Below are 24,078 nucleotides of genomic sequence, written 5' to 3'. Positions count from 1 at the left end.
CTAGCACCGAAAGTGAGTTTCGTGCCTTAGCAAATACATCAGCCGAGATTAAGTGGCTACACTCTATTTTACATGAACTTCATGTGAATCTCCCAGCTGCTCCAATAATATGGGTTGACAACCAAGGAGTTGCCTCTCTTGCAGCGAACCCAGTGTTTCACGCCAAATCGAAGCATATAGAGATTGATCTTCACTTCATGAGAGATCAAATTCTAGCCAAAGAAATTGAAGTTCGATATGTTCCATCAATAGACCAAACGGCTGATATTCTAACAAAATCTCTCTCTACTGATCGATTTCTCTATCTCAAATCCAAGCTCAAAGTGTGTTCTACTCCCTTTCGCTTGAGGGGGGATGATAAATAACAAACTTTTTCAAATCTGCTGTATTCTGTTATTTCTTACAGTTAGTACATGTTGTTAGTTCTTTGTCCACTTGTACTCTGTTTTGATAGAGTTTGTTACATTCTGTTATCAGCCTTTTCTTGTAATCTTTCTCTATATAAATGAAAGGTTCAGCTCATAAGTTTTCAGAGCTTTTACAATTCTTTGTGTCCAATTCTATATTGTTACCAGTTAGGAATTGTATTGATAAACATCTCTTTCAAATTCTAATGAGAATAAAAAAGTTAAAGAATACTAACCTTCAATTGTTTGGACAAAGCAATGACTCTGTGTTTTCAGCTGTGATTTTTTCTTGACTGAAGACTATTAGGTTTTCATTATGAGAAGAATATGGAATAATCTACCATAATATAACAATCAAAACTGTAATTTAATATTTTTTTAGAAAAAAAAAAAGGTAAATTAGGTATTTTAAAAGATTGATTAAACTAAGAAAATAGCTTCCCGTATTTTTTTTAGAAGTCTTTCCTAAAAAAGTATGTGAGTCATTGCTTCTCTAAAAAGCTCTTTTAAATCAAAAAAGCTCTTCTTATATTTTATTAAAACAAAACTAAAAGTAGCTTTGAGACTTCAAAAGCTCTTCTAAAGCCATGCCAAACAAGCCCACATCCAGCTTTGGACCAGATTATCAATAAGACAATATAAGAAAAGACCAACTTTCAACCAAGTACAGTAAGGTTATCTAACCATATGAAACTGAAAGGGCTATATAACATCATCTTACTAATTTTGGAACTTTTCTTTCTTCCAACTAATTACAAATCAATCATATCTTTCTTTCTACACAGAAGTTCAAAGTTTTAATCCTAAAAACAGAGAAGTAGACAAGAATGTAAATTCAAGTTGCTACATGGAAGAAAAAGAAAAAGTATTTCGATTCGATGGCAAAAGCAGGTACCATAGATTAAGCTATAAGAAAACTAGAAAATAAAAACAAAACCAAACTACAATAAACTTTTACTTGAAAATGTATGAATATCATGCTTTTTGAACTGAAAAATTAAGAATGAAGTCCTTGATTTCATCACTTTGAGCTCTCTCAATTGCTGTTCTTCCATCACCATCCTTGACATCATACTTAGCTCCAGCTCTTAGTAACTCCTCAATTTTTGGCTTGTCACCTTCTGAGGCAGCCATCATCAACAAGATATCTACTGGGTGAATGTTTAAGCTTAGAAGAGCCTCCATTTTATCATATGTACCCTCAACAGCCAGCATTCCCATGTAGTTGAAATACTGTGAAAAACAAAAATGACATTCAATTATGTTCCCTTTTTGACACTAGTTTCCCTCACTACAACCATTAAATCATGATTTAAGAACAACAGTTCTGCCAATGACCACACCACAACTAAATAGCATTTCGAATATTAGCAAATGGGGTTTGAATTAAAAGCACGACAAGACCATGTAAAGTACTGAACCACAAGTTCACAACACAAACAAGTTCTCACTTTTCACTTCTCCTCACACTAATTCCATAACCAAGTAAATTGATTTGTGTTGCCACTTGTTAGAGAGTGGAAACTTAATATTAATATCATTTATAAGATGATGCAACTCGATTTATTGCTTATAAATTTTGAGATATAACTTAATTTTAATTTAACAATACATCTACTCTGCATTGACCCAACACCATGATAAAGATAACAAATTGTTCCTTTTATTTTGAAAGCGAACAACATTCCTGAGATAATTGTTCATACGAATCCTCAAATGGAGTAAGTCTCTAACAATATCAGATAGTTTTATGTTATTTTCTGAAATTTCAATCAAATTACATTTAAGAAAAAATATAGAATTAATCTTGAAATAGGCTTCTCAAGTTTCAACAATAATAAAATAACAAACAGCTAAGAAAACACTCAAGAGAGAGAGAGAACCTGTTCAACATCATCTCTATCAAAATCATCCCGGGACTGACTGCCATAAATGCCAGCACCTTCAGCATCAACACCATTTTTGCCAAATTTGAACCAACACTTGGCTCTGGACCCGTTGGAGGGACCAATACAAGAGGAAGATCTAACCCAACCAAGCCTACTATTTCTTCTTCTACCCACAAATTGGGAGTTCAATTTGGGGAGAGAAGTAGATAAATTAGGAGTTAAGGTGAGGTTGGTTGTGGAAGTTATAGTCCACGGGATTGAAGCCATAACTACTCTGAGTCAGTTCCTTCCTTCCTTGGAAGATTAACTGGAAAATCCGGCTTTTATTATCCTATCCAGTATCAACTCACTTCCAATTGGAGAGTTGTACTACCGTGTGGGTAGGAACATTGTAAAATATACGATGCTCGTTTCTAAATCTCAACAACTAATGGATTTGGGCTACATTGGGCGTGAGAGAATTCTTTGGGATAAAGGTGAGGAATATGTCTGTTTTTGTATCCATTAATTAAAAAATGCTTTCATATTATATTTCGTGAGTTGCTCAATATATTTCACATAATTTATATTAAGCTAAGGGGTATAATTAGGACATTATCTACACTTAAGTCTAGCACATAATTTACATTAACCTAAGGGGTATAATTAGGACATTATCTATAAAAGTGAGTATATCTTAAAGAATATGAAAATAAAAGTAAAATTTAAAACATGTAAAATAAAGTGAATGTACAATGTAATTAGCCCGAATTCTTTTGTTTTAATGGGCCTTATTAATTGGTAAATGGGATTTTTTTTCTTCATAAATATGGAAAAATAGAGAACATTATACTCTATACCTTTTTATATTGTCCTCTTTTATTTTTACCCTCTTTTTTAAAGTCTATCATTTTTACCTCTTTTTTTAAATATTGTACCAATTTTACCCCTGTCACTTCAAAATATTTTCCATGTGACTCTATTATGTCAGGGTATTTTGAGTACAATACATATAAAAAGAGGTATGTTTCAAATAAATATAAAATTAGAGGTAAATTTGATTAATTGATTAATAAAAGTGGTATTTTTCAACTTACCTCGGAAAATATGGTAGAGTTTACTTTTATATGGCATAAACAAATAATGTAAAAAATAGGGATTTTTTTAGGAATATACTATATTAGGTAAGTTTTTACAAAAATAACGTTAATAATGTATCACACACAAAATGACGTGACACGTCATCATCTCCTCCACGATTACCTGCAAACATAAAAACTGTTAATCCTAAAAATAGAAAATTACCAAAAAAAACGGCAATTATATATACAAAAACTTCACATAACAAAAATAACGTTATTTTTGAAAATAATTGTCAAAATAAGGTGGCCCATGAAAATTTCCCTAAAAAATATGGAATTAAAAAAAAAATTAAAATTTAAAATATAAGAAAAAAATAATAAATCAATTTAATAAAACTTGTAATAATAAGTTTCGTCAGAAAAGTTACCCGTGCGAAAAAATCGCTGAAAAATTCGTCGGTGTTGGAAAAGTTATTGTTAGGGGTGTTCATAAAATAGCCGATCCAATCCAATCCGCATTTGTGCGGATTGGATGTTGATTGATATGTAAAAGCAACCGATCCAATTCAATCCACACATATTTATAAAAAAAATTTAAAAACTTATATATACAATTAAAATTTTAATGTAAAGAAAATAGTAATTTAAAAATTTAATATATATAAAACACATATATTTCAAAACTTTATAAATCAAATGGATATTCCATTCTTATATATAATTTTTTTTACATAAAATTTAAATATAGTTAAACATTTTTTTATACATATAATTTTTTCTTCCTTTGAATTTATTATTTTATTTATTTTAATTTGTTGTTAGAAACATAAAATAACAATAAATATTTATTTTATTTTGTTGCTAATTATGTGAAAAAAAAAATGTATTTTTTCATAAATATTAAATAATTTAATATTAAAAAGTAACCAGTCTAAAATAACTGATCCAATCTGCACTTTGCGGATTGGATTGGATTGGATCTAAAATATGAAATCCACACTAAGTGCTGATCGGATGCACTATGAGCAAAATAGTGCGGATTGGATTGGATGAACACCCTTAGTTATTGTCACTGAAAAGTTACCAGAAAAGTCACCATCACTGGAAAAGTCACCAGAAATAGATGTCTCAGATATAAATATAAATAGATTTGGTTCTATAACATAATGAATAAAAACAAATAATTCAAACTGGTTATAATTAAAAGGGTAAATAGAGGCATAAGTACCCAAAATTTTAAGTTTGTAAACGGCATAAACTCAATGTTTATTTTTAGCGGCACAAGTACCCAATGTTTGTAATACTGTAATTTTTCTTCAGTTTTATCAGTACAGACTCTGTTTTAAATTTATTAAAAGTTCATTTGGAAGTAATTGATACTACATGTTTCTGTCTAGACCCAATGATCAAGAATCTAGACCTTATATGTAGCCTGTTTAAGAAAATAACAGGGTTTGTACGAACGAAATTAGAGAAAAATTACAGTTTTACAAACATTGGGTACTTATGTCGCTAAAAATAAATATTGGGATTATGCCACTTACAAACTTAAAACTTTGGGTACTTATGCCGCTATTTACCCTAATTAAAATATAATCGGTTCTGTAACATAATGAATAAACAAAAATAGCATAAAATAACTTAAACCAGTTATAATTAAAATAGAACCGGTTCTATAACAGTGTTATAATAAATAAAAATAAATAACACGAAATAAATCAAACCAGTTATAACTAAAATAGAACCGATTATATAACATAATGAATACAAACAAGTAACACGCAATAACTCGAACCGATTGCAATTAAAAAACAAAGAGGAAATCGGTTCCTAAACACTGAAACATAAATTAAAAAAAAAAAACTAGTTCCACAAAAAATACATCATAACACATAATATCTCATAAAATCAGTTATAACTTTTTTTGTTAAAAAAAGGTGAGGATCAATTTAAAAAAATATTGAGACATAAATATGAAAAGAACTGGTTCCATAACAAAATAAATAAACACATATAATAACACACAATAACTCAAATATAATATAAAGAAACCAGTTTTATTTATCAACTAGTTAAAAATTTGAGACTAAAAAACTGATTCCGTAAAGCAACTAAGATAAAAACTCACACACAAAAATTAGTTAAATAAAATAACTCAAACAAAAATATCCATTCAACATGCTCCAACCTACTAAATAATTACACACATATCATATCTAGCTTAAAAATATTCATTCACTATGTTATATAACCGGCTCTATTTTAGTTATAACCAGTTTGAGTTAATCCGTGTCATTTATTTTTATTTATTGTAACACTGTTATAGAATCAATTCTATTTGAATTATAATTGGTTTGAGTTATTTTGTGTTATTTATTTTTATTCCTTATGTTACAGAACTGATTATATTTCAATTATAACTTATTTGAGTTATTTTGTATTATTTGTTTTTATTCATTATGTTATATAAACGATTCTTTTTTTATATATATATATAGTTATATCTGAGATATCTACTTTTGATTAGGGGTGTGCAGAAAGTCATCCAATCCAATTCCAACCGACCGATCCAATCCCAACCGATCCAATAGAATCGGATATCCAATCATAATTGGATCGGATCGGATGCAAATTTTAAAAATCTAATTGGATCGGATCGGATGTTGGATGAGACATCCGATCCAATGGATAACCGATCCAATCCAATCCAATATCATCCAATGTCCATCCAATCATATTTAATATTAATAATTTTACATATTTAATTATTTTATTTAATATTTTATATATTATTTTATTATCTATGTTAGATTATTAGGTTTTAAATTATGTTTTTTCATATGTATATATATATATATATTTAATGAAATTAGCCTAAATAGTGGTTAAAATGGATTGGATTCATCCATGGGATCCATTGGATGGATCCAATCCAATCTAATAAAAAACCAGTTAAAGCATCCAATGGATGGAACTGATCCAATCCAATACATCCATTGGATCGAATCGGATCGGATTGGATGACTCAATTCAATTGGATTGGATCGGATCGGATGGAAAAATCCAATATCCAATAAATAATTGGATTGGATTGGATGGGTCCAAATTCATTGGATGTGATCCAATGAACACCCCTACTTTTGATGACTTTTTTGGCGATAGTGACTTTTCTGGCGACGGTAATCAAGGGTGATCATAGACATTTAACGAAATAGGCCCAAAGGCCCATCCTACGAGTACGACACTGTAGAATATGGATTGACAAACCGTGACTTAGCAAGTCGCATACGTTGCATAAATTAAGTCAAGAACAGACAAAAATTTTCTTCATTTAAAACGTTTATCTTGATTTAATTCTGTCAATCTGATCGGTTATGTAATTATAAGGGACACTTGCTTTCTATATAAATGAGTGATCCAAATCAAATAAACTAAGCTAAAACAATTACAGAAAATGGACTAAGCAGATCAAGCTCTGACTGAACTACTATAATTCTCTTGTCTTTTTTTACTTTTCTGTTTATGTTTGTGTCTATTTTTGTAGCTTATACTTTGAGTACTCACTATTCTAGGTGAGTACTCGCGAGTCGCGTATCTACTTGTGAGTGTTCTAACTGTGATTGAATACTCACAATATTTGGTATTATTTAATTTCCTCTGACAACAATGCCTTTTTATTATATTTCGTTCATTTTTTTAAAACTATTTATTGATGTAATACCGATGTGCTGCTAATATGGTGTGATTCAAGAGTCTTGGCAAAAAATACAAGCATAGATTGTGCTCTAGAAAAAAAAAATTAAAAATATTTTAAGAGTTAATTTTTGTATGTTTAGCATCAACAAATTAAATTTTAAATAATGTCAATTAGCTAAATAAATTATCGTAATGAATATATTTGTGACACGTGATCACATCAAAAAATTGATAGAAGGTAACAAAAATTAAGCTAAATCGTAATATTTCCTACTTGAAAGAATTTTCGCAATAAAACAAAAATTTAGAGAACTAAATTTTACAATTGTAAGAGTATTGGGGAACAAATTTTTATTTATCTTACAAAATTTATCACTTAACTGAAACTAATTAAAATTCACTCAAAAAAATAGTCTATTGTCAACATATAATTAAAATATCAATAGCTCATAAATTCAATTATTAAAATATGAAATAGATTAGACAAAAATATTTAATAAAATGAACAACTAAAATAACATAACCATAATTGAAAATGATTATTTTTTTAATAATCATTTTTATTATAATTATATTTTCAAGTAGGATGAAATTATTATTATGATATTAATATTATTTTTTAAATATTTTTATTTAGTTACTTTTTTTTAATTTATTAATCATATCAAATATATTAGACTTTTCTAATTTTTTATCACTAAATATATATATTAAAAAAAATCAGTTTATGTGAAACTCAAACTGTTACTATTGATTTGATTTTATTTTTTTTTTTATCGCAAATAATAATAATAAAAAAAATTAAGTGTTTATTTAATGAAAATTATTTTTAGAAATATAAATTATTGAGAAAATTATTAGATGTCTACAATATTTACAAAACATATAAAATTTAAAAATGATGTTATTGTAATTATGGACAGCTACAATTTCTTTTGTTTGAAAGATCCACAAAATTATTATCAAATATACATTTTCCAATCCCTTAATTATTATAGTTGTATTACAAAATTATAGCATATATAATATTGTGCACTTTAAAATAATAATAATAATAATAAAGTCATTTGTATAATATAGAACAACTAAATGGTTTACATATTAATTTGGCTGTACATATGGTGGTGAGAATTAGGGTTGTTCATCCGATTCAATTTGTACTTTTTTGGTCAAACAACATTCAATCCGCACTTAGTGCGAATTTCATTTTTTTGGATCCAATACAATCCGCGCAATAGCTCAAATCCAATCCAATCCAATCCGCAAAAGTGCGGATTGGATCGGTTACTTTGGATTGGTTACTTTTTAATATTAAATTATTTAATATTTATAAAAAAATATTTTTTTTTTCACATAACTAGCAACAAAATAAAACAAATTATAGTTATTTAATGTCTACAACAACACATTAAATAAATAAAATAACAAATAACAAATTCAAAAGAAAAAAATTGTATATATAAAAAGATATTTAATTTTATTTTAAATTGTACGTAGAAAAAAAAAATATATAAGAATAGAATATACATTATCTATTAAGTTTTGCAATATAATTGTATGATATGTATTAGACTTTTAAATTACTGTTTTTTCTACATTAAAATGTTATATGTATATATAATTTTTTAATTTTGTTATAAATATGTGTGGATTGGATTGGATTGGATCGGTTACTTTTACATGCCAATCAACATCCAATCCGCACAAGTGCGGATATCTGCACTTTGCGGATTGGATTGGATTGGATCGTGCGGATTGGATTGGATCGGCTATTTTATGAACACCCCTAGTGAGAATAAAACCAAAGATATTTATTAAGGTAATAAATAGATTTCCACCAAAACTCTCTTTTTAGGCTTTTATATATACTAGTAGGGTTACACGTGCTTCTTCGGACGTGAGCGAATGGCTTCTAAAAATATTTAGAGGGTACAATTATTTTCAAGAATAATTAGTATTTTTATCTACTAAACTTATGACAATACCTAAGTATACATATCCTCTAAAATATACATCATGTCGAAGAATTTCGTGAACTCTTTGATTTACAAAAATATAATACTTTTATTAGCTTTTATTATTTTTTTTATCGTAAATTAGTATTTTTTGCATCTTTATTTTTTATGTTTAACTAAAGAAATATCAGTAAGCAAAATGTAAATATGAATTTGTAAATATAAAGAAATTTAAATTTGATTTGCTTAAGTAAATATAAATTTTTATAAAAAATAAAAAATAAATCTTTTTATAATATTCTAAAGTAGAGTTTAAAGGTCTATTTCACACGGATAAATTAAAATAATAATAAAAAAATAGACGTGCAACAATACAATAAATTGTTTGAATCTTATTTTCAGCTTCTGAATTTATTGAAATTTTGCAATTGTTTTAAAAAACTATGATATAGCTAATAAAAAAATAAGATTAAAACTATTTGGATAAAAAAATAAATTAATTATAGTCTTATTTTATTATTATCTTTGATTATCTATATTTAGTTTCTCATAATTGTTTGTGTTGTATGTCTACTTATTTTTTGTTAAATTCATTTTTTAACTTTAATTATAAATTTAACAGATAGAGAATATAATATATTTTTTTTATCTAAATAAATAATTCTAATTATTTACCTAAATTATTATAATGAAAAAGCAATCATATAATAAATTTATTTTATTTATTTTTTTAGAAAAGGATTTTCTCATAATATATATAATGACAGGAAGACACTAATTCCCTTTAAATAATTAAAGGGGTTTTTTGTAAATCGATTGTTAGAGGACTAAATTTTTTTACACTTTTATTATAGTTATAGATTATAGATAGATTATAGACATAGCTGTACTTGTGAAGGTAATAATTTTACATTTACTATTCTCTTCAACTTTTTCCCTTTTTTTTATGCTGAACTATTCAAAGATTGGAAGGGAAAACCAAACAAAATATCCCCAACATAATGTGCCCATATAATAGGCACACAAAATCCCATAATGTGCATGATAGTAAAAGCTCTCGGGCTTTTCCGTCCAACAAAACACCACACAAACGTTTTACTCAAGTATTTCAAGAGTTTGCCAGTTAAATTAGAATAGGCATAAAAAAGTTATCAAACCACAATATTTTGGTTTTGATTCAGCATTAAAATGAGAGAAAAGTTTCACAATTTGCGTACAGTGCTACGAAGAAAAGTTAATCTAAATACCAGTGAAGAAACCAAAGTCTAAAGTTAGTTAAGAAACTTAAATGTCATAGGTTAAAGCAGCTTAATCACATGAGTACGGTGAACTATACGACCATCTAATCTTTCACAAAGGCCAAAGACTTAAGTTGTTCACTTTAAGATAAAGAACGAATGGTGAATAATTCATGTGAGAGAAACACAACACACCAAAATGTCCCAATTTAAAGCAACTTCCACATCAACGGTAAACTCAAAACCACATCTCTTAATAAAAAGGCCTCTTTCTTTCCTCAAGCACCAATCCAAACAAGCAAAAAATGCATAAACCAAACACAGTTCTCACAACTGATGCTGGGAAAATGGCTGCCTACAATCCTGTGGAGATAGGCACCAGAGGAACTGTTGGTTCGCTAGTAATGAAGGAAATTGATTACTTTGGCCAACTTGAACCGAGCAGTCACAGTAAGTTGGAGAAGCATCGGTCACATGTTACAGATACAGCTTCTTCTAGTAGTAGTCATTCTTCGAAACCAACAGTTGGATCTGCCTCATCAACCCAAAAGAAGAAAAAAAAAGGAGGCAAAAAACTCCTACCCAGCATGTGTTCTATGGTGGAAGTGTCGGGAGAAAAGCCGACAGTTGGGATTTCAGGTTTCAGCTACACGAACTTGAAAACAGACGTGAAAAATTTGAGGGCTTAGATAATGCTCTCTGAGAGCTTTGAGAAGCCTAGCTTCCTCAACCTGCTTGTTATGGGGCTTTTCCAAGCTCTATCAGTGTTTCCACACTTTATGTCTACAACTTCAACAATGTTAGATCCTTTCTTTTCAGGTTTCCCTCTTATATGAGTTCTATCTATAACTACATTGTCAGAGTTAAGCATAGGGATTCTATGTGCTTTTTTAGGATACCCCTTTGTTTTCCTGGAAAATTCCGGGCTTTTCCTGTAGTTCATGACTCCACTGCTGGTGGCTTCATCAGAGGATTTCTTTGGTTTAAGTCTTCTTGGAGTAACAGGGTCAGCTTGAGGTTTGTTATCGAAAGATGATGAAGGTTTTTTAGATGCTATATCCATGGATTGCAATTCCCTTGTCATCAAGGAAATGATTGTGCCAGTGGTCCCAACCCTGATGGATCCTCCACCACCTTTTATAGCTTCCAGTGACTTAACCATGTTTCTTTTCTCCAACTAACTATTTTATAGCAAGGAATGTTTCTACACACACCAACCACTTGTTGGAAATGAAAGTTTTAAACACCTCTGTTCAAGGGCCTGAAATAGCAACATCACCAGAAAAAACTTTTAGATGGTCATATATGACATATATAACAAAGGTATATCTAGCAGTACATCAAGTTACGTTCTTTTTTTTAAAAACAAAAGATGATTGAGAATAGAGCTTCATAGATGAAATTCTTTCAAGTATAAAGCTTTGTCATTACATATAAATTGATAAGGGGATATTTTTTTTCTCTTTCACTTAACTCCAATATCCATGAAATGTGAAACAGAGAAAGCAAGGTTATGTTAACTTCAATTGATTATTGATTCATGCTTTTTATTTTGTTAATATATAACTGATGTAAGCAAATAATCCATTAAAATGGACGTAACTACTGCAGATAAATTTATGGTTTATATTTATACACTTGAGAACTACACACCAAAAACAGAGTAAATAAGTATTACTCCTAAATTTATTCATTAATTATTATTATGCTTTATAAAAGCTAATTTCATTTAGAAGTATAAGTAACGAATCCCAAACTACACTAAAAAACTAAATGCTGCAATGAAAGACACTTGACAGACGAAACAATAATATGAATTATTGAACTTATTTTAAGTGAAATGTCTCGTCTACAACCATGAAAGAACACTAATTTCTGACATATCAAATTTAAATATCAGTCAAATATATAGCTCTCAACTCAAGCTTCAAATTTTTGCCAAATCTTCAAACTCATAACATGCTACCCAATATATAAAATATAAGTTGATAATTAAGGAATCTATAAATTATATCACAACAATAAGTTTCATAACCTTCAAATGTCAATCCAATTTGCCTTTCATAGTATTATTTATATCACAACACCAACAAAATCTCTTGGCATTTTGATAAGCACGTCTTAGCATACTTACACATATAAACACAAAAAATTAATTAAAGTCAAACAGATAGCAAGTAGTACAAATCTACAAAATTATCTAAAGAAATCCAAACCAATTTAATCATATTATACACTATGAAGTCCGAACAGTGAAAATATACCAAAAAACAAATCTAATATGTAGAAATAAAAGACTATCCTCCATTCCATAAACTAAATTTAAACACACAAAAACACACATTAAACCAACATTAACAAGGAAAAGCACTCACCCAAATCAATCCACTAAACTTCAACACTCCAAGAAACAATCTAAGAAAGTTGTATATTTCTCATACATTCTTGTAGAAATAGGTATACAACTTTCTATAGTTAAAATAGTTCGTAGCCAGCAAGTCCAAGCACTAACCAAAGTTCTGGATCAAACAACATCTGTGAAATTACCCCAAAAATAACATTTCAAAACCAAAACAAATTTAAAATTGCAGTTAAACAGCAAACATCAAACAGCAAAACAGAGCATAACATCAAAGTAAGCATATTTACTTTTCTTTAAATTTCCACATTCTATTGTATACATATAGGGAAATGTAATTATCAAATTCATCATCAATGGGGTCCAAAGTCTGCATAATAGACCAACATATCAGGATATCCTTTGCCAAGCGTACAAAGAAGATAAAAGCTATCATTCAGCAATCTAAAAAAACCATTTCAGGTCTCCAATTTGAAAGTTTCGCAGCAAGTTACAAAGTCCTTAATACAAAATTAACTTTAATGCATTTATATCTTGGATGTACATATATTTCATTAAAAAGTCAATCACATTATTAAGGTTTAGAACAATACCACTTCAAACACCACCACAACAAACATAGAAAACGAACATTTCCGTTCGTATCAACACTAATAAGAAACTAACACGACACATACCATACAAATCTGATTATGTCATTGTTTGAGGCATTTTCCCAAACAAGTTATGTACACTAGCAGATGCTTTCAAAACACCCACTACTGAATCCCACTTGGGCACCTGCGAAGCCAAAAAAAAAAATAGAGAGTGAGGGCGAGAAGAGAGTTGGCTTTGGGTGTCGAGAGACGAAGGATGATTCAGATACAGTGAGGAGAGGGTTTCAGATCAGAAATTAAAGAGAAGCATAGCTGGTGAAATTAAAAGAAAATATGTGTTGAGGTTTTAATTTAACATGAAACCCTAAATTTGAGGAATGTGGTCTTACCTTTGAGCGTACAGTAGAGAGAAGGATTGAACAGGGTTTTCCAGCAATAGAGAGAAGGCGACAGAGAAGACTTTGAAACGATTTGAAAGAGATAGCAGCGAGTGAGAGAAGTTCAGCTAGAAAAGTAGGTGATCTACCGTTTACTGCGTTTACTTATGGAATCATTAAGAATTTTTCTGATTTCAACATTCACACCTATTCGGTTTGATTGATGAGTCGGAATCAGTTATTTACTTTGCTTCCACAAATTAAATGGGAAATTTGATTTTTTAAGTTTACATTTGCTTAAATTTTTTTCTCAAACACATAATAATTAAGCTAATTAGTAATTTTTCCCCCCAAACTTTAACATATACCAAATTATGCCTCCTGAACTTTTTTGGCTGTTAAAAATTCTCCCTGAACTATTGAGATTGTTAAATTTAAGGACTTTTGTCTAATTTTATTCAATTTTACTGTTTCGAGTACTAAATCATGCGTCCCAAACTTTGATATCTACCAAATCATGCCCCTCAAACTTTTATATGTATTAAATCATGTTCCCTGAACTTTCATCCATGTTAGAATTTTTTTACTAAAATTAGATAAAAGTCCTTAAATTTAACAATCTTAATAGTTCAGGGGAAATTTTTAACGGCCAAAAAAGTTCAAGGGGCATGATTTAGTACATGTCAAAGTTCGAGGAGAAAAATTGCTAATTAGCCTAATAACTAATATTTGTAGGGGACAACTTTTATGATATCTCTATAATACTCTCTATTTACATCATCCCCATTTACACAATCTAACCCCATCGGACCCCACATCAGACACAATCGGACCCCATATCATACCTATCAGACCACTCATCGGACCTCCCATCAGACCCCCCGTCGGACCCATTGGACCCCCTATCAGACCTACGTCTCCTACCTCGCAAACTTACAGATTCATTAACCCCATCGGACCCTATCGGACCTTGCCCAGCTCTGAGATTCTAAAAAACGGAATACAAACTCACCTTTGACATTGTGTCCGATTTGGTTGGGGTGCGCCGTGGGTCGGTGGGGGAGCACCGTGGGGAAATGGGTTCGGTCCGTGGGGTGGTGGGTTCATCGGTCGAGAGGGGGGGGGGAAATGGGTTCGGTTCGTGAGTGGTGGGAATTCAAAAGACGGGGAGGAAAAGAGAGAGAGTCAGTTTAGAATGAGGAAGGTAAAAATGAGTTTTAGTAAAAATTATCCCATTTTATAAATTTTGTATAGTTTTAAATTAATAGACCAATTTTAATCCCTATGCATACAATTTTAAATTTCCCAATTAAATTAAGAATAAAGAGTATTTGTTCACCAACTCATGGGTGTGGGTGTAGAAAGTAGAATTTACATACATGTTTTAAAAAGAAGGCAAATTATTCTCAAATATTTTTGAGGGATGAAACACCACACATATGATAAAATAGCATCAGGCTTTCTTTATGTAATACAATTGATTTTACTGTAGCTACAAGTAAACGAAAGGTTATAAAATTATGTAATTCCTCAAATATTTTTCTTATAGTATATATCACATTAACAAAATTACTTTTCTTACAATTAATTTTTATTAAGATAATCACAGATACAAAAAAAAAAACATTTACTTTATTCAAATAAAAGACTGTAAACTAAAAGATTTCTTGTTTCTTAATTTTATACACATAACTATTCAATGGTTATTCCCCCTATTTCAAGTTCATCCAACTTCTTGGGTCTTCGGTAGTTCTTCAACAACAAAGAGCAGCAAACCACACTGACTGAGGATGCTGCCATGGCTGCTCCGGCAATCCAGGGTGGCAACCGAAATCTGGTGAAGGGGAAGAGAACTCCAGCAGCTATCGGTATACCAAGTATATTATAACCCATTGCCCAAATGTAATTGAGTCGAATTCTAGTGAAGGTTGTCCTAGAAAGATCAATGGCTGTTATCACATCCTCCAAGTTGTTCTTCATCAAAACTATGTCAGCTGCCTCAATGGCTATGTCTGTGCCTGCACCAATAGCCATTCCTACATCCGCCGCCACCAATGCCGGCGAGTCATTGATTCCATCTCCCACCATTGCTACAATGTGCCCTGACGACTGCATTAAGAAAAACTTGATATTGGACTCTTGCTAATCATGAAGTTAATTGATTTCGGTTATGAAGTTTTTGCTTTTTGTTATTGTCTGATTTTGAAATCTGTTTATTGGGTGAGAAATTTTTAACCAAATTATGATTATCTCTTTCAGTTTGAACCATAAATACTGACCTGCAATTCCTTTACTTTTTCAGCTTTCATCTCGGGTTTGGCTTCAGCAACCACAGTATCAATCCCAACTTCCTTGGCAATAGATTTGGCTGTACCCCAATTGTCACCTGTCACCATTATGCTCTCAATTTTCATGGCTTTCAAAATCGAAATAGCTTCTCGAGCCCCGGGTTTGAGTGGATCAGATATGGATACAATTCCAGCAACTTCTTCATCTATGGATACTATGATTCCAGTATGAGCCATTCCTTCAGCTTCCTCAAGTGCTTCTTGAGCTTCCACTGGGATTTCTATGTTGTTTTCACGCATTAAGCTCTTGTTTCCAACTATGATTTTCTTGTTCTTAACAATGGCCTTAACTCCTTGCCCTGTGATAGAGACAAAGTTCTCTGCTTCCGGCCAAATGATGTTCTCTTCATCTTCTTTCATCTTTTTTGCATACTCAACAGTGGCCTTGGCTAGTGGATGTTCACTGTTCACCTATTAAATACAAGTGCTTTTATAAGTTTTGTGTCTATTGCCATGTAAATTTATACTGAAGATATGTTCTTTTAATTACCTCAGTTGCAGCAACCAGTTCGTAGAATTCGCGAATAACCATGCTGTTAAGGATTCTTGTGTTGACAACTACTGGTTTTCCAATTGTGAGAGTGCCTGTCTTGTCAAACACAATGCAACTAACCTACAAGGTAAAGTTAAAACAAGTGATTAAATTTTGAACTAATAGAAAATTTATGTAGGGAATGTTTTATGCGCACCTTGTGTGCACTTTCTAATGCCTGGCCTCCTTTAATGAGCACCCCCTGGGAAGCACCAACACCAGTTCCAACCATAACAGCAGTAGGAGTGGCTAAGCCTAAGGCACAAGGACAAGCTATGACCACAACTGAGATTCCAAACTGGAGGGCAAGCTCAAAACTGTCCATTGAAGATGGTATCCATGAACGTGGGTAACTATGGAACTTTCCTGCCAAAAACCAAGCAAGCCATGTTGCAAATGAAAGTGTTATAACCTGCAAAACAAATCAAGAAAAAGGCAGTCAAAACTAGTAATGGTAGAGCCAAAGTAGTTTCATTTCAATGTTCACTTACCAATGGAACAAAGTATTTTGAAATTCGATCCGCGAATTTTTGTACTGGAGCCTTGGCCATCTGGGCTGACTCAACAAGTCTTACAATTTGAGAAAGAGCACTCTCTGATCCAACTCTTGTAGCTCTGATATGCATAACTCCATTTTCGTTTAGAGTGCCTCCAATGACTGCATCACCTTTTCGTTTTGACACAGGTCGAGCTTCACCTGTTATCATGCTCTCATTGACATGGCTCTGCCCCCATAAGACCAAACCATCAGAAGCTACCTTAGCCCCAGGAATGATCTTGATCACATCATTCTTCTGTACCAAACGACTATCGATTTCTTGCTCATTTACCACATTTCCTTCCCCATCAAGAGTCAATAGTGTTGCTGTTTCAGGAGCCAAATTCATAAGCTTTGCAATGGCCTCAGATGTCTTCCCCTTAGCCAAAACCTCCAAATACTTCCCCAATAGAATGAAAGTAATGAGCATTGAACTAGTCTCAAAAAAATCAGTCCCCTTGAAATCTTTCGAGTTAGCTGCTCTCAACACAATGTAGACAGAATAAAAGTAGGCTGCATTTGTTCCTAAAGCAATCAAAACATCCATGTTAGGAGAGCCATGGCGAAGCGCCTTATACGAACCCACATAGAATCGCCAACCAATGATGAATTGAACAGGAGTAGCCAATTCCCACCTCAAAAGCTCACCAATAGTCAACATGTTGACTATTTTGATATCCAAAACCTTCATTATCACAGGTACATACATGAAAACCATTGAAGTTAAAAAAACAGGTATAGTGAAAACCAAACTCCATAAAAACCATTTGTAGTACTGCTTAATCTCATGTTGTCTATGACTATTCCTATCTCCTTGATCTTCAGGGTATATCATGGCTTTGAAATGACCTGATCCAGATGACTCAATCACTTCAATGAAAGTTCTTGGTCCAGTTAACTGTGATTTATATGAGATTGAGATCTTTTTAAGTTCTGGGTATGTTTCAATTTCTTGTACTCCATCTATAGACTGAAGTGACTTGGCTATGATTTTCAAGGAATGGTCAGTTTTAAAGCCATCAATTTGGATATCTATCTTGCTAATGTCTTCTCCTAAACTTAAAAGTATGGCTTCAAAACCAGTATCTTCAATGGTTTGAAGAAGCTGATTATAGCTTAGAAAGTTTGGATCATAATAAACTTCTGCTTCTTCTGTTGCTAAGGCCACTTGAGCTGTTTGAACCCCATAAAGTGCTTTGAGAGCTGATTCAATTGTGGAAGAACAAGATGTACAAGTCATTCCATTGATGCGAATTCTGCACACTTGGATTGACTTGTCTTTTGCTATATTATCATCTTGTTTGATTGTCGTTGCTTCAAATCCAGCATCTTCTATAGCCTCACGAATTCTTTCCTCCTATCAATAAGTTTTAAAAAATGACAATTTTATTTATGCAACCATATTAGCAAATAAGTTTAATTATTCAATTTTTGAAAAATTGTTACTTAACTTTTCATTTGTTGTTGTTAATTATGTAAAAAATTTGACAACATAACTTTTTATATAATTTTATTTATTGCAGTTAATTAGGTACCTAAAATCTTTGACTACAAAAATACTGAAGTACGTAACAGATTTTGTTGCAAATTGCAATTAACTACTTATTTAAAATATTTTAAATTTTAAAATAACAATAGTATTAGGTTTTTAATTAATTTTTAGTTTAAACTATTTTCACATAAGTATTTAATTCCAAAAAACAAATCCACTTAGGCATTTTTGCTGTCCATTTTTTTTTTTTACATAAATAGCTAAATTGCAAAAAAATTCCCATAAGTAATTTTGCTATTAATTTCTTTACATAAATAATTAACTGCAATCAATAAATAAAAAAATTTACCGTATGTGTCCCTTCAATTTATGTGCTTTAAAGTACATAAAATTTATTCACGATCGTTACTCCAAATAATTAAAGCTAAGCTCATAAAGCTTTGTAACTAAGAACCAAACAATATTTACTATAGTAGTCTTGAAAGTGACCAATTGTGAAATTTTCCGTAGTTTTAAACCATTTTTGTTTCACTTGTGCATATGATAAGATGAAAACGACACAAGTATAACTTATTCAATTTTATCTTATATTTATATACGCTTTTAATATTTTTTTTTAGTGTAGCGTAATAATATTTTACAATCAATTAATAATTTAATAGCTTAAAAAACTTAAATTTAAATTTATAACCTCTCGCTTATTCCTATTTTCCTCTTACCACTAAACTAGCTTTAGTGACTTTTAATTCTATTTAGTAATATAGATAAGTTTTATAATATTAAATTATCTTATAGGTCATTATTCTCCAATTTGTATATATATTAATTAAAGAAAACATTATTAATATATACATATCAACCACTATTAAAAGAAATGTGACATGACACACAAGACCAATATAATTCCATTTCCATCAAACTAGCCACACATATTTTGCCTCTTCCATCCAACTTAACCTCTTTGAAGTATTCATGCATATGTTTTCTTATTATTATTAAAGTGAGTTTTGAATGAAGAGAAATGAATTTCCTCAAAAAAAAAAAAAAATTACCTACAAACCAACTTAGTGAACATTTATTTTATTCACCAGTGATGAGTCTCACACCATGAGGTGATATCTTAATGATTTTTATACTAGTTACTAGTTTAAATTTAATGTGAAAATTATGTATTTTATGAGTTTTTATACAATTTATACAAAAATATATATATATTTTTTTTTTTCTAAAACAAAAAGAAGTTAACTTGTGGCAATTTTTTTTTTTAAAAAAAAATTAAAAAATATAGGGAGAAAGTTAGTTAAACTTCACCATTTTCTTACCCTAAGATAAATGGTGACCCTGAACTTTTCTTTCCATATTTTTTTAACTTTTCTTATCTTTTCCACAAAGTAATTTATTTTTATATAAAAAAAGGATAAAAATAAAAATTCTCCTTAACATATATGTTAAACCCAATAGGACATGCAATAATATTATACATTTAGGCGGTATTAAGAATCCTTTGATATTTCTCTATTATAAATTGTCAAAACTACTAAGAAAAAAAAATATTTTTTTTGACAAATTCTACAATGCACCTCTTAAAAGAGATGCATTGATATATTTTTATTTGTTTGGTATTTAAAATAATTTTGTTGGTCAAAATTTTTATTATGGTCACGTTGAAAAGAAGTTTCAAATAGCACGTATAATTATTTTATTTTAGGCGCATGTAAAATTCTTCTAAATACCGAAATAGTAAATGGTACATATTCCATCAATGAATCCCTTTTAAGAGAATGCATTGTATAAACACCTTACTTTTTCAATGGAATAATTTACAAAAAATACCACATAGCTTCTTTCAACTATATAACTTATTGGTTTATCAAAAAAAAAAAAAAAAACTATATAACTTATTGATTGGTTATACTACTTCAAAGCATCTAATATATTTTCATAATCTTATCAAAACCCATTATGGCCCTTTAAGATATATAAAAACACTAACTAACCAAAGTCAGTTATGAAAAATTCTTATTCTTAAGTGGATGTATGTGCTGGAAACCACAAATTTACACAAAAAATAAATAAATAAATAAAATAATCCAATTTATATTTTCTAAAAACGATCGAAAGAGAAGAAGTTACCGTAACAAAGTTAGAGTAGTAATGGACAAGAGCTTTGTTATTCAAGACATCCACGGCGGCTTCACGGATGCCGGGAAGCCTCTTGACGGCCTTTTCAACGGAGCCGGCACATGCAGAGCACGTGAGTCCGGAAACGGAGAAAAGAGCTTTAGCCTCTGCACCTTCATCGCCGGGAGACTGGCCTTTGGGATATTTAGGCATAGAAGGATAGTGAGGCCTAGGCGATGTGGGACCCCAACTCTCATTGCAAATAAAACAACCCAATGAAGCAACAAACTTTGAAGCCATAAATGCAGCTTCAGATATATATGAGATTTTATTTATATCATAATAATAACAATTTAGAATAAGGTAAAGTTGGAACGATATTATGATTGTTATTCTCTCTTTTGTGGTGGGGACTTGGGGCCAAAAGGAAAAAAAAATAAGCTCTATAACTCGATCTTTCTTACCTTTGGTTTCACCCTTTCTTATGAAGCAAAGCAAACTATATATTATTATGAATATGATTATGATTCTTCTTAAAAAAATTTATAGCTTTTGCTTTTTTGAGCTGTAACTGAAAATGGGAAAGTAGTGGTTGCTTTGTGAGAGATCAAGGGTTGTTTAAATAGTTAAGTTGGAGTTTGGTCAAGCTCATTTATTATTTTTTTGAAAGCAAATGTTTTAAGCTCATTTATTATTAGACACTAGCAATATGATAAATGGGACATACTAACGTATTATTTTATTTATTTTTTTGTGAGATAGGGACAATAACGTTTTGTTTTTTTTTTGTTTGGGTATGAAGAGTACTATTTATTGAAAAAATAAGCCAAGGAAATAATTAAAAACGGTTAAAATATAGTTTTTTTAGTGGCAATATGTGGTGGGTTTAATAATAATTTGTTCGTACATAATTTTATGTAGGATCCCACTCACAAACAATGGTGGAAAGATTAGTAATAATTGTTGTTATACAGTATTGACTTTAGAATAATCTTGTTAACTAATTATGAGGGTGATAGAGAATATTTGAAGGGTTAATACTTATTTGGTATCTTGTGTTTTATTGAAATACACATTTAATATTTTTTATTTTTAATAATACTTTTTTTTTTTGAAAATTTTCCATATTATAATTATAAATTAACAGTCATTTACAATAATAGAGAAAATAGGATAAGAAATTTCTCCTATCTAAGAAACATCTTCATCAAACTCTAGAACGTACTTTGCTAAGCCATGAGTAGCTTTATTAGCTTGCCTACGAGTATGAGCTGTAAGGAAAACTTCAGGGAAAGAGGATAAAAGACTACGTACATCATCAATGAGATTATTAAAACAAGATAAGTCTCTATGAAAACAGTTCAAAGCAGAGGATACTCTTAAGGGCGTCTGTTTCCACATTTACGATTAACAATTGGTGTTGAGCAGCCCAATTTAAACTGTGAAAGAGCGCATTTGCTTCCATTTCGTCAATTCTGAAACATCCTTGGACTGGTCTTGAAAACACAGCAATTACTTCTCCTTTGTAGTTGCGCAGCACTGCTCCAATTCCTAATATCTTATCCTTGAAATTGGCTGCAGCATCTACATTCATTTTTAGCATATTAACATCTGGTGGCTTCCATGCTATCTCATCAATAGGCCTTCGGATGTTAACAGTGGCATCTGGGGCTGGATTGCCTTGTTGGTGCGCATCACTAAAATTGTAGATTGCTGATACTGGTTTGCTTCTTGTCGAGAATGACAGTCCTGTGATGAAGCTTTTTGCTGATTGTTACCTTGGCCATGATTAAGTGTTGATCTTTGTTTGTGCATCAAATTCGGGGATTGTGCAATTTGGTCTTGGCCATTAAAAAACTGCTGGTGTTGAACCTGGTGTGGAGAAAATTGGGTGAACAACATCTCTTGGTGATAAGTTTGCCCAGCATTATGAACATTTGAAACTGCCTGCTGTGAATTAAGCTGTTGCAGCATTTTTTTTGCAGCAAATTCCTTTGGCACTTCTATAGTTTTTAATGTTCAATGCGTATGCTACAAGGTAGGATGGATCTATGTGTGAACCCCCATGAAGGACTGTATTTCTACCATTCCAGATACTCCACATTGCACGTATTAATGCTTCAACATCAAATTTATCCATCGTAGTTGCCAAGTGAATTAGATAATTCCCGTTTAACATACCATGAGCGTGGTGAAAATTAATTGTGAAGTTAGTGTTTTTCCAAACAGCCTTGGCATGCTTGCAAGTAAACAAGGCATGTCCAATTGACTCCCAAGCATTTTTACACCTTGAGCATAAAGTCGAATCTATGACTTTTCTCTTGTGTAAAGCATAGGCAACCGGTAGGGCATGATGAATGACTTTCCAAGAAAATATTTTCACTTTTGGTGGTAGCTGCAAGGCCCAAAAGAATTTCCACCAGCTTTTGTAATCTTCCGAAGAGGTTTCTTGATCTTTCTCACTGATTGAGTTTGCAAGGTGAAAACCAGATTTAACTGTGTATACCCCAGTTGTGTTATGATACCATATAAGCCGATCCTGTGATTGGTAAAAGCTTAAGGGAATGGTGATAATTCGATCAATGTCTATTTGTGCAAAGTCTTCTTGAAGAAGAGCCAAATTCCATTTTATAGTATCGTGAATGTAAGTAGATACATGAGTTGATGGATTGCTAGTATAGCAAATTGGCTTGAATTCGTCATGTCCTGGAATCCAAGGATCCAGCCCACTTCTGACTTGAAAGCCATTACCAATCTTGTATCTAAGTCCCTTAAGAATTAGTTCCCTTCCCTAGTGTATTCCTTGCCATGTTAAAAAAGTGAGTGTCCAAGGTGAGCTTCTAAAAAAGAGTTTCTTGGGAAGTATCTATGCTTCAAAAGTCTACCTAACAGTGAGTTCGGATTCTCAAACAGCCTCCAGGCTAGTTTTGCAAGCATAGCTTGATTGAAATCAACAAACGAACTAAAGCTCATTGCACCTTCAAACTTTGATTTACACAGCAATTTCCATCTTTTTCAATGAATCTTGGACTCGTCTTTATTTGTACCCCACCAAAAATTGGCCATCATAGATTTAATTTGATTGCAGAACCCCATTGACAAACGAAAACAACTTGTAGCTTATGTAGAAATAGATTGGACCACAGCTTTCAAAAGAACTTCTTTACCTCCAACGGAATTTTTTTTTTCATTCCAAGCATGTAGAAGTTTCCAAATTCTTTCCTTTAAATTTCCGAACAACTCTTTCTTATTATGACTTGAATAGGCAGGGAGACCCAGGTATGTTTCATGACACTCACATATTGGCATTCCCAAAGTTTGGCTAAAGAAATTATTTGCATCATCTAAAGTATTAGGAGAGAAAGACATGATTGATTTGTGAGTATTGAGAAATTTTCCTGAAGCTTGATGGTAGACCTCGAGTACTCTTTTGATGGCCAAGGAAGAGCTACTATTTGCATGATTAAGT

The 24,078-nt window shown here is 31.2% G+C and overlaps 3 protein-coding genes across 6 annotated transcripts; all 3 read right to left on the bottom strand.

Annotated features, from left to right (window-relative positions):
- Positions 1 to 1,110: 1,110 nt before the first annotated feature.
- Positions 1,111 to 2,745, bottom strand: LOC115715576 (protein LHCP TRANSLOCATION DEFECT). Of its 2 annotated transcripts, XM_061115680.1 has the most exons (3): positions 2,291 to 2,734; positions 1,366 to 1,640; positions 1,111 to 1,324 (listed from the first exon to the last, which is right to left on the bottom strand). In XM_061115680.1, the coding sequence occupies exons 1-2, from the start codon at positions 2,561 to 2,563 to the stop codon at positions 1,383 to 1,385; spliced, it is 531 nt and encodes a 176-aa protein (XP_060971663.1). In that variant the 5' UTR covers positions 2,564 to 2,734; the 3' UTR covers positions 1,111 to 1,324; positions 1,366 to 1,382. The 2 variants fall into 2 exon arrangements, with proteins under 2 accessions (XP_060971663.1, XP_030500071.2); XM_030644211.2 differs by having other exon boundaries at positions 1,111 to 1,640; positions 2,291 to 2,745.
- Positions 2,746 to 10,356: 7,611 nt separating this feature from the next.
- Positions 10,357 to 13,834, bottom strand: LOC115717086 (uncharacterized). Of its 3 annotated transcripts, XM_061115677.1 has the most exons (4): positions 13,591 to 13,834; positions 13,283 to 13,385; positions 12,622 to 12,781; positions 10,357 to 11,507 (listed from the first exon to the last, which is right to left on the bottom strand). In XM_061115677.1, exon 4 carries the CDS (start codon positions 11,406 to 11,408, stop codon positions 10,932 to 10,934), a length of 477 nt encoding a protein of 158 aa, XP_060971660.1. In that variant the 5' UTR covers positions 11,409 to 11,507; positions 12,622 to 12,781; positions 13,283 to 13,385; positions 13,591 to 13,834; the 3' UTR covers positions 10,357 to 10,931. The 3 variants fall into 3 exon arrangements, with proteins under 3 accessions (XP_060971660.1, XP_060971661.1, XP_060971662.1); XM_061115678.1 differs by lacking the exon at positions 12,622 to 12,781 and having other exon boundaries at positions 13,591 to 13,833; XM_061115679.1 differs by lacking the exons at positions 13,283 to 13,385; positions 13,591 to 13,834 and adding an exon at positions 13,199 to 13,220.
- A 1,332-nt stretch (positions 13,835 to 15,166) lies between these two features.
- On the bottom strand, positions 15,167 to 21,248 carry LOC115716755 (probable copper-transporting ATPase HMA5). Its single transcript, XM_030645651.2, has 6 exons — positions 20,622 to 21,248; positions 16,950 to 18,353; positions 16,616 to 16,870; positions 16,417 to 16,539; positions 15,858 to 16,337; positions 15,167 to 15,687 (listed from the first exon to the last, which is right to left on the bottom strand). The coding sequence occupies exons 1-6, from the start codon at positions 20,907 to 20,909 to the stop codon at positions 15,271 to 15,273; spliced, it is 2,967 nt and encodes a 988-aa protein (XP_030501511.2). The 5' UTR covers positions 20,910 to 21,248; the 3' UTR covers positions 15,167 to 15,270.
- Positions 21,249 to 24,078: the final 2,830 nt, after the last annotated feature.

The sequence above is a fragment of the Cannabis sativa genome, chromosome 5 (assembly GCF_029168945.1).
Source record: "Cannabis sativa cultivar Pink pepper isolate KNU-18-1 chromosome 5, ASM2916894v1, whole genome shotgun sequence".
Taxonomy (NCBI): Eukaryota; Viridiplantae; Streptophyta; class Magnoliopsida; order Rosales; family Cannabaceae; genus Cannabis; species Cannabis sativa.
The sequence above is the reverse complement of the archived record's forward strand: the minus strand, read 5'-3'. Positions and strand labels throughout refer to the sequence as shown.

Excerpts from the sequence above, each read along its gene's own strand:
- LOC115716755 (XM_030645651.2), bottom strand. The coding sequence starts at position 20,909 with ATGGCTTCAAAGTTTGTTGCTTCATTGGGTTGTTTTATTTGCAATGAG. Across the intron at positions 18,354-20,621 it reads ACTACTCTAACTTTGTTACG|GAGGAAAGAATTCGTGAGGC; the intron begins GTAACTTCTTCT and ends ACTTATTGATAG. Across the intron at positions 15,688-15,857 it reads AAAAAGTAAAGGAATTGCAG|TCGTCAGGGCACATTGTAGC; the intron begins GTCAGTATTTAT and ends TTCTTAATGCAG.
- LOC115717086 (XM_061115677.1), bottom strand. The coding sequence starts at position 11,408 with ATGGTTAAGTCACTGGAAGCTATAAAAGGTGGTGGAGGATCCATCAGG.
- LOC115715576 (XM_030644211.2), bottom strand. The coding sequence starts at position 2,563 with ATGGCTTCAATCCCGTGGACTATAACTTCCACAACCAACCTCACCTTA. Across the intron at positions 1,641-2,290 it reads ATAGAGATGATGTTGAACAG|TATTTCAACTACATGGGAAT; the intron begins GTTCTCTCTCTC and ends TGTTTTTCACAG.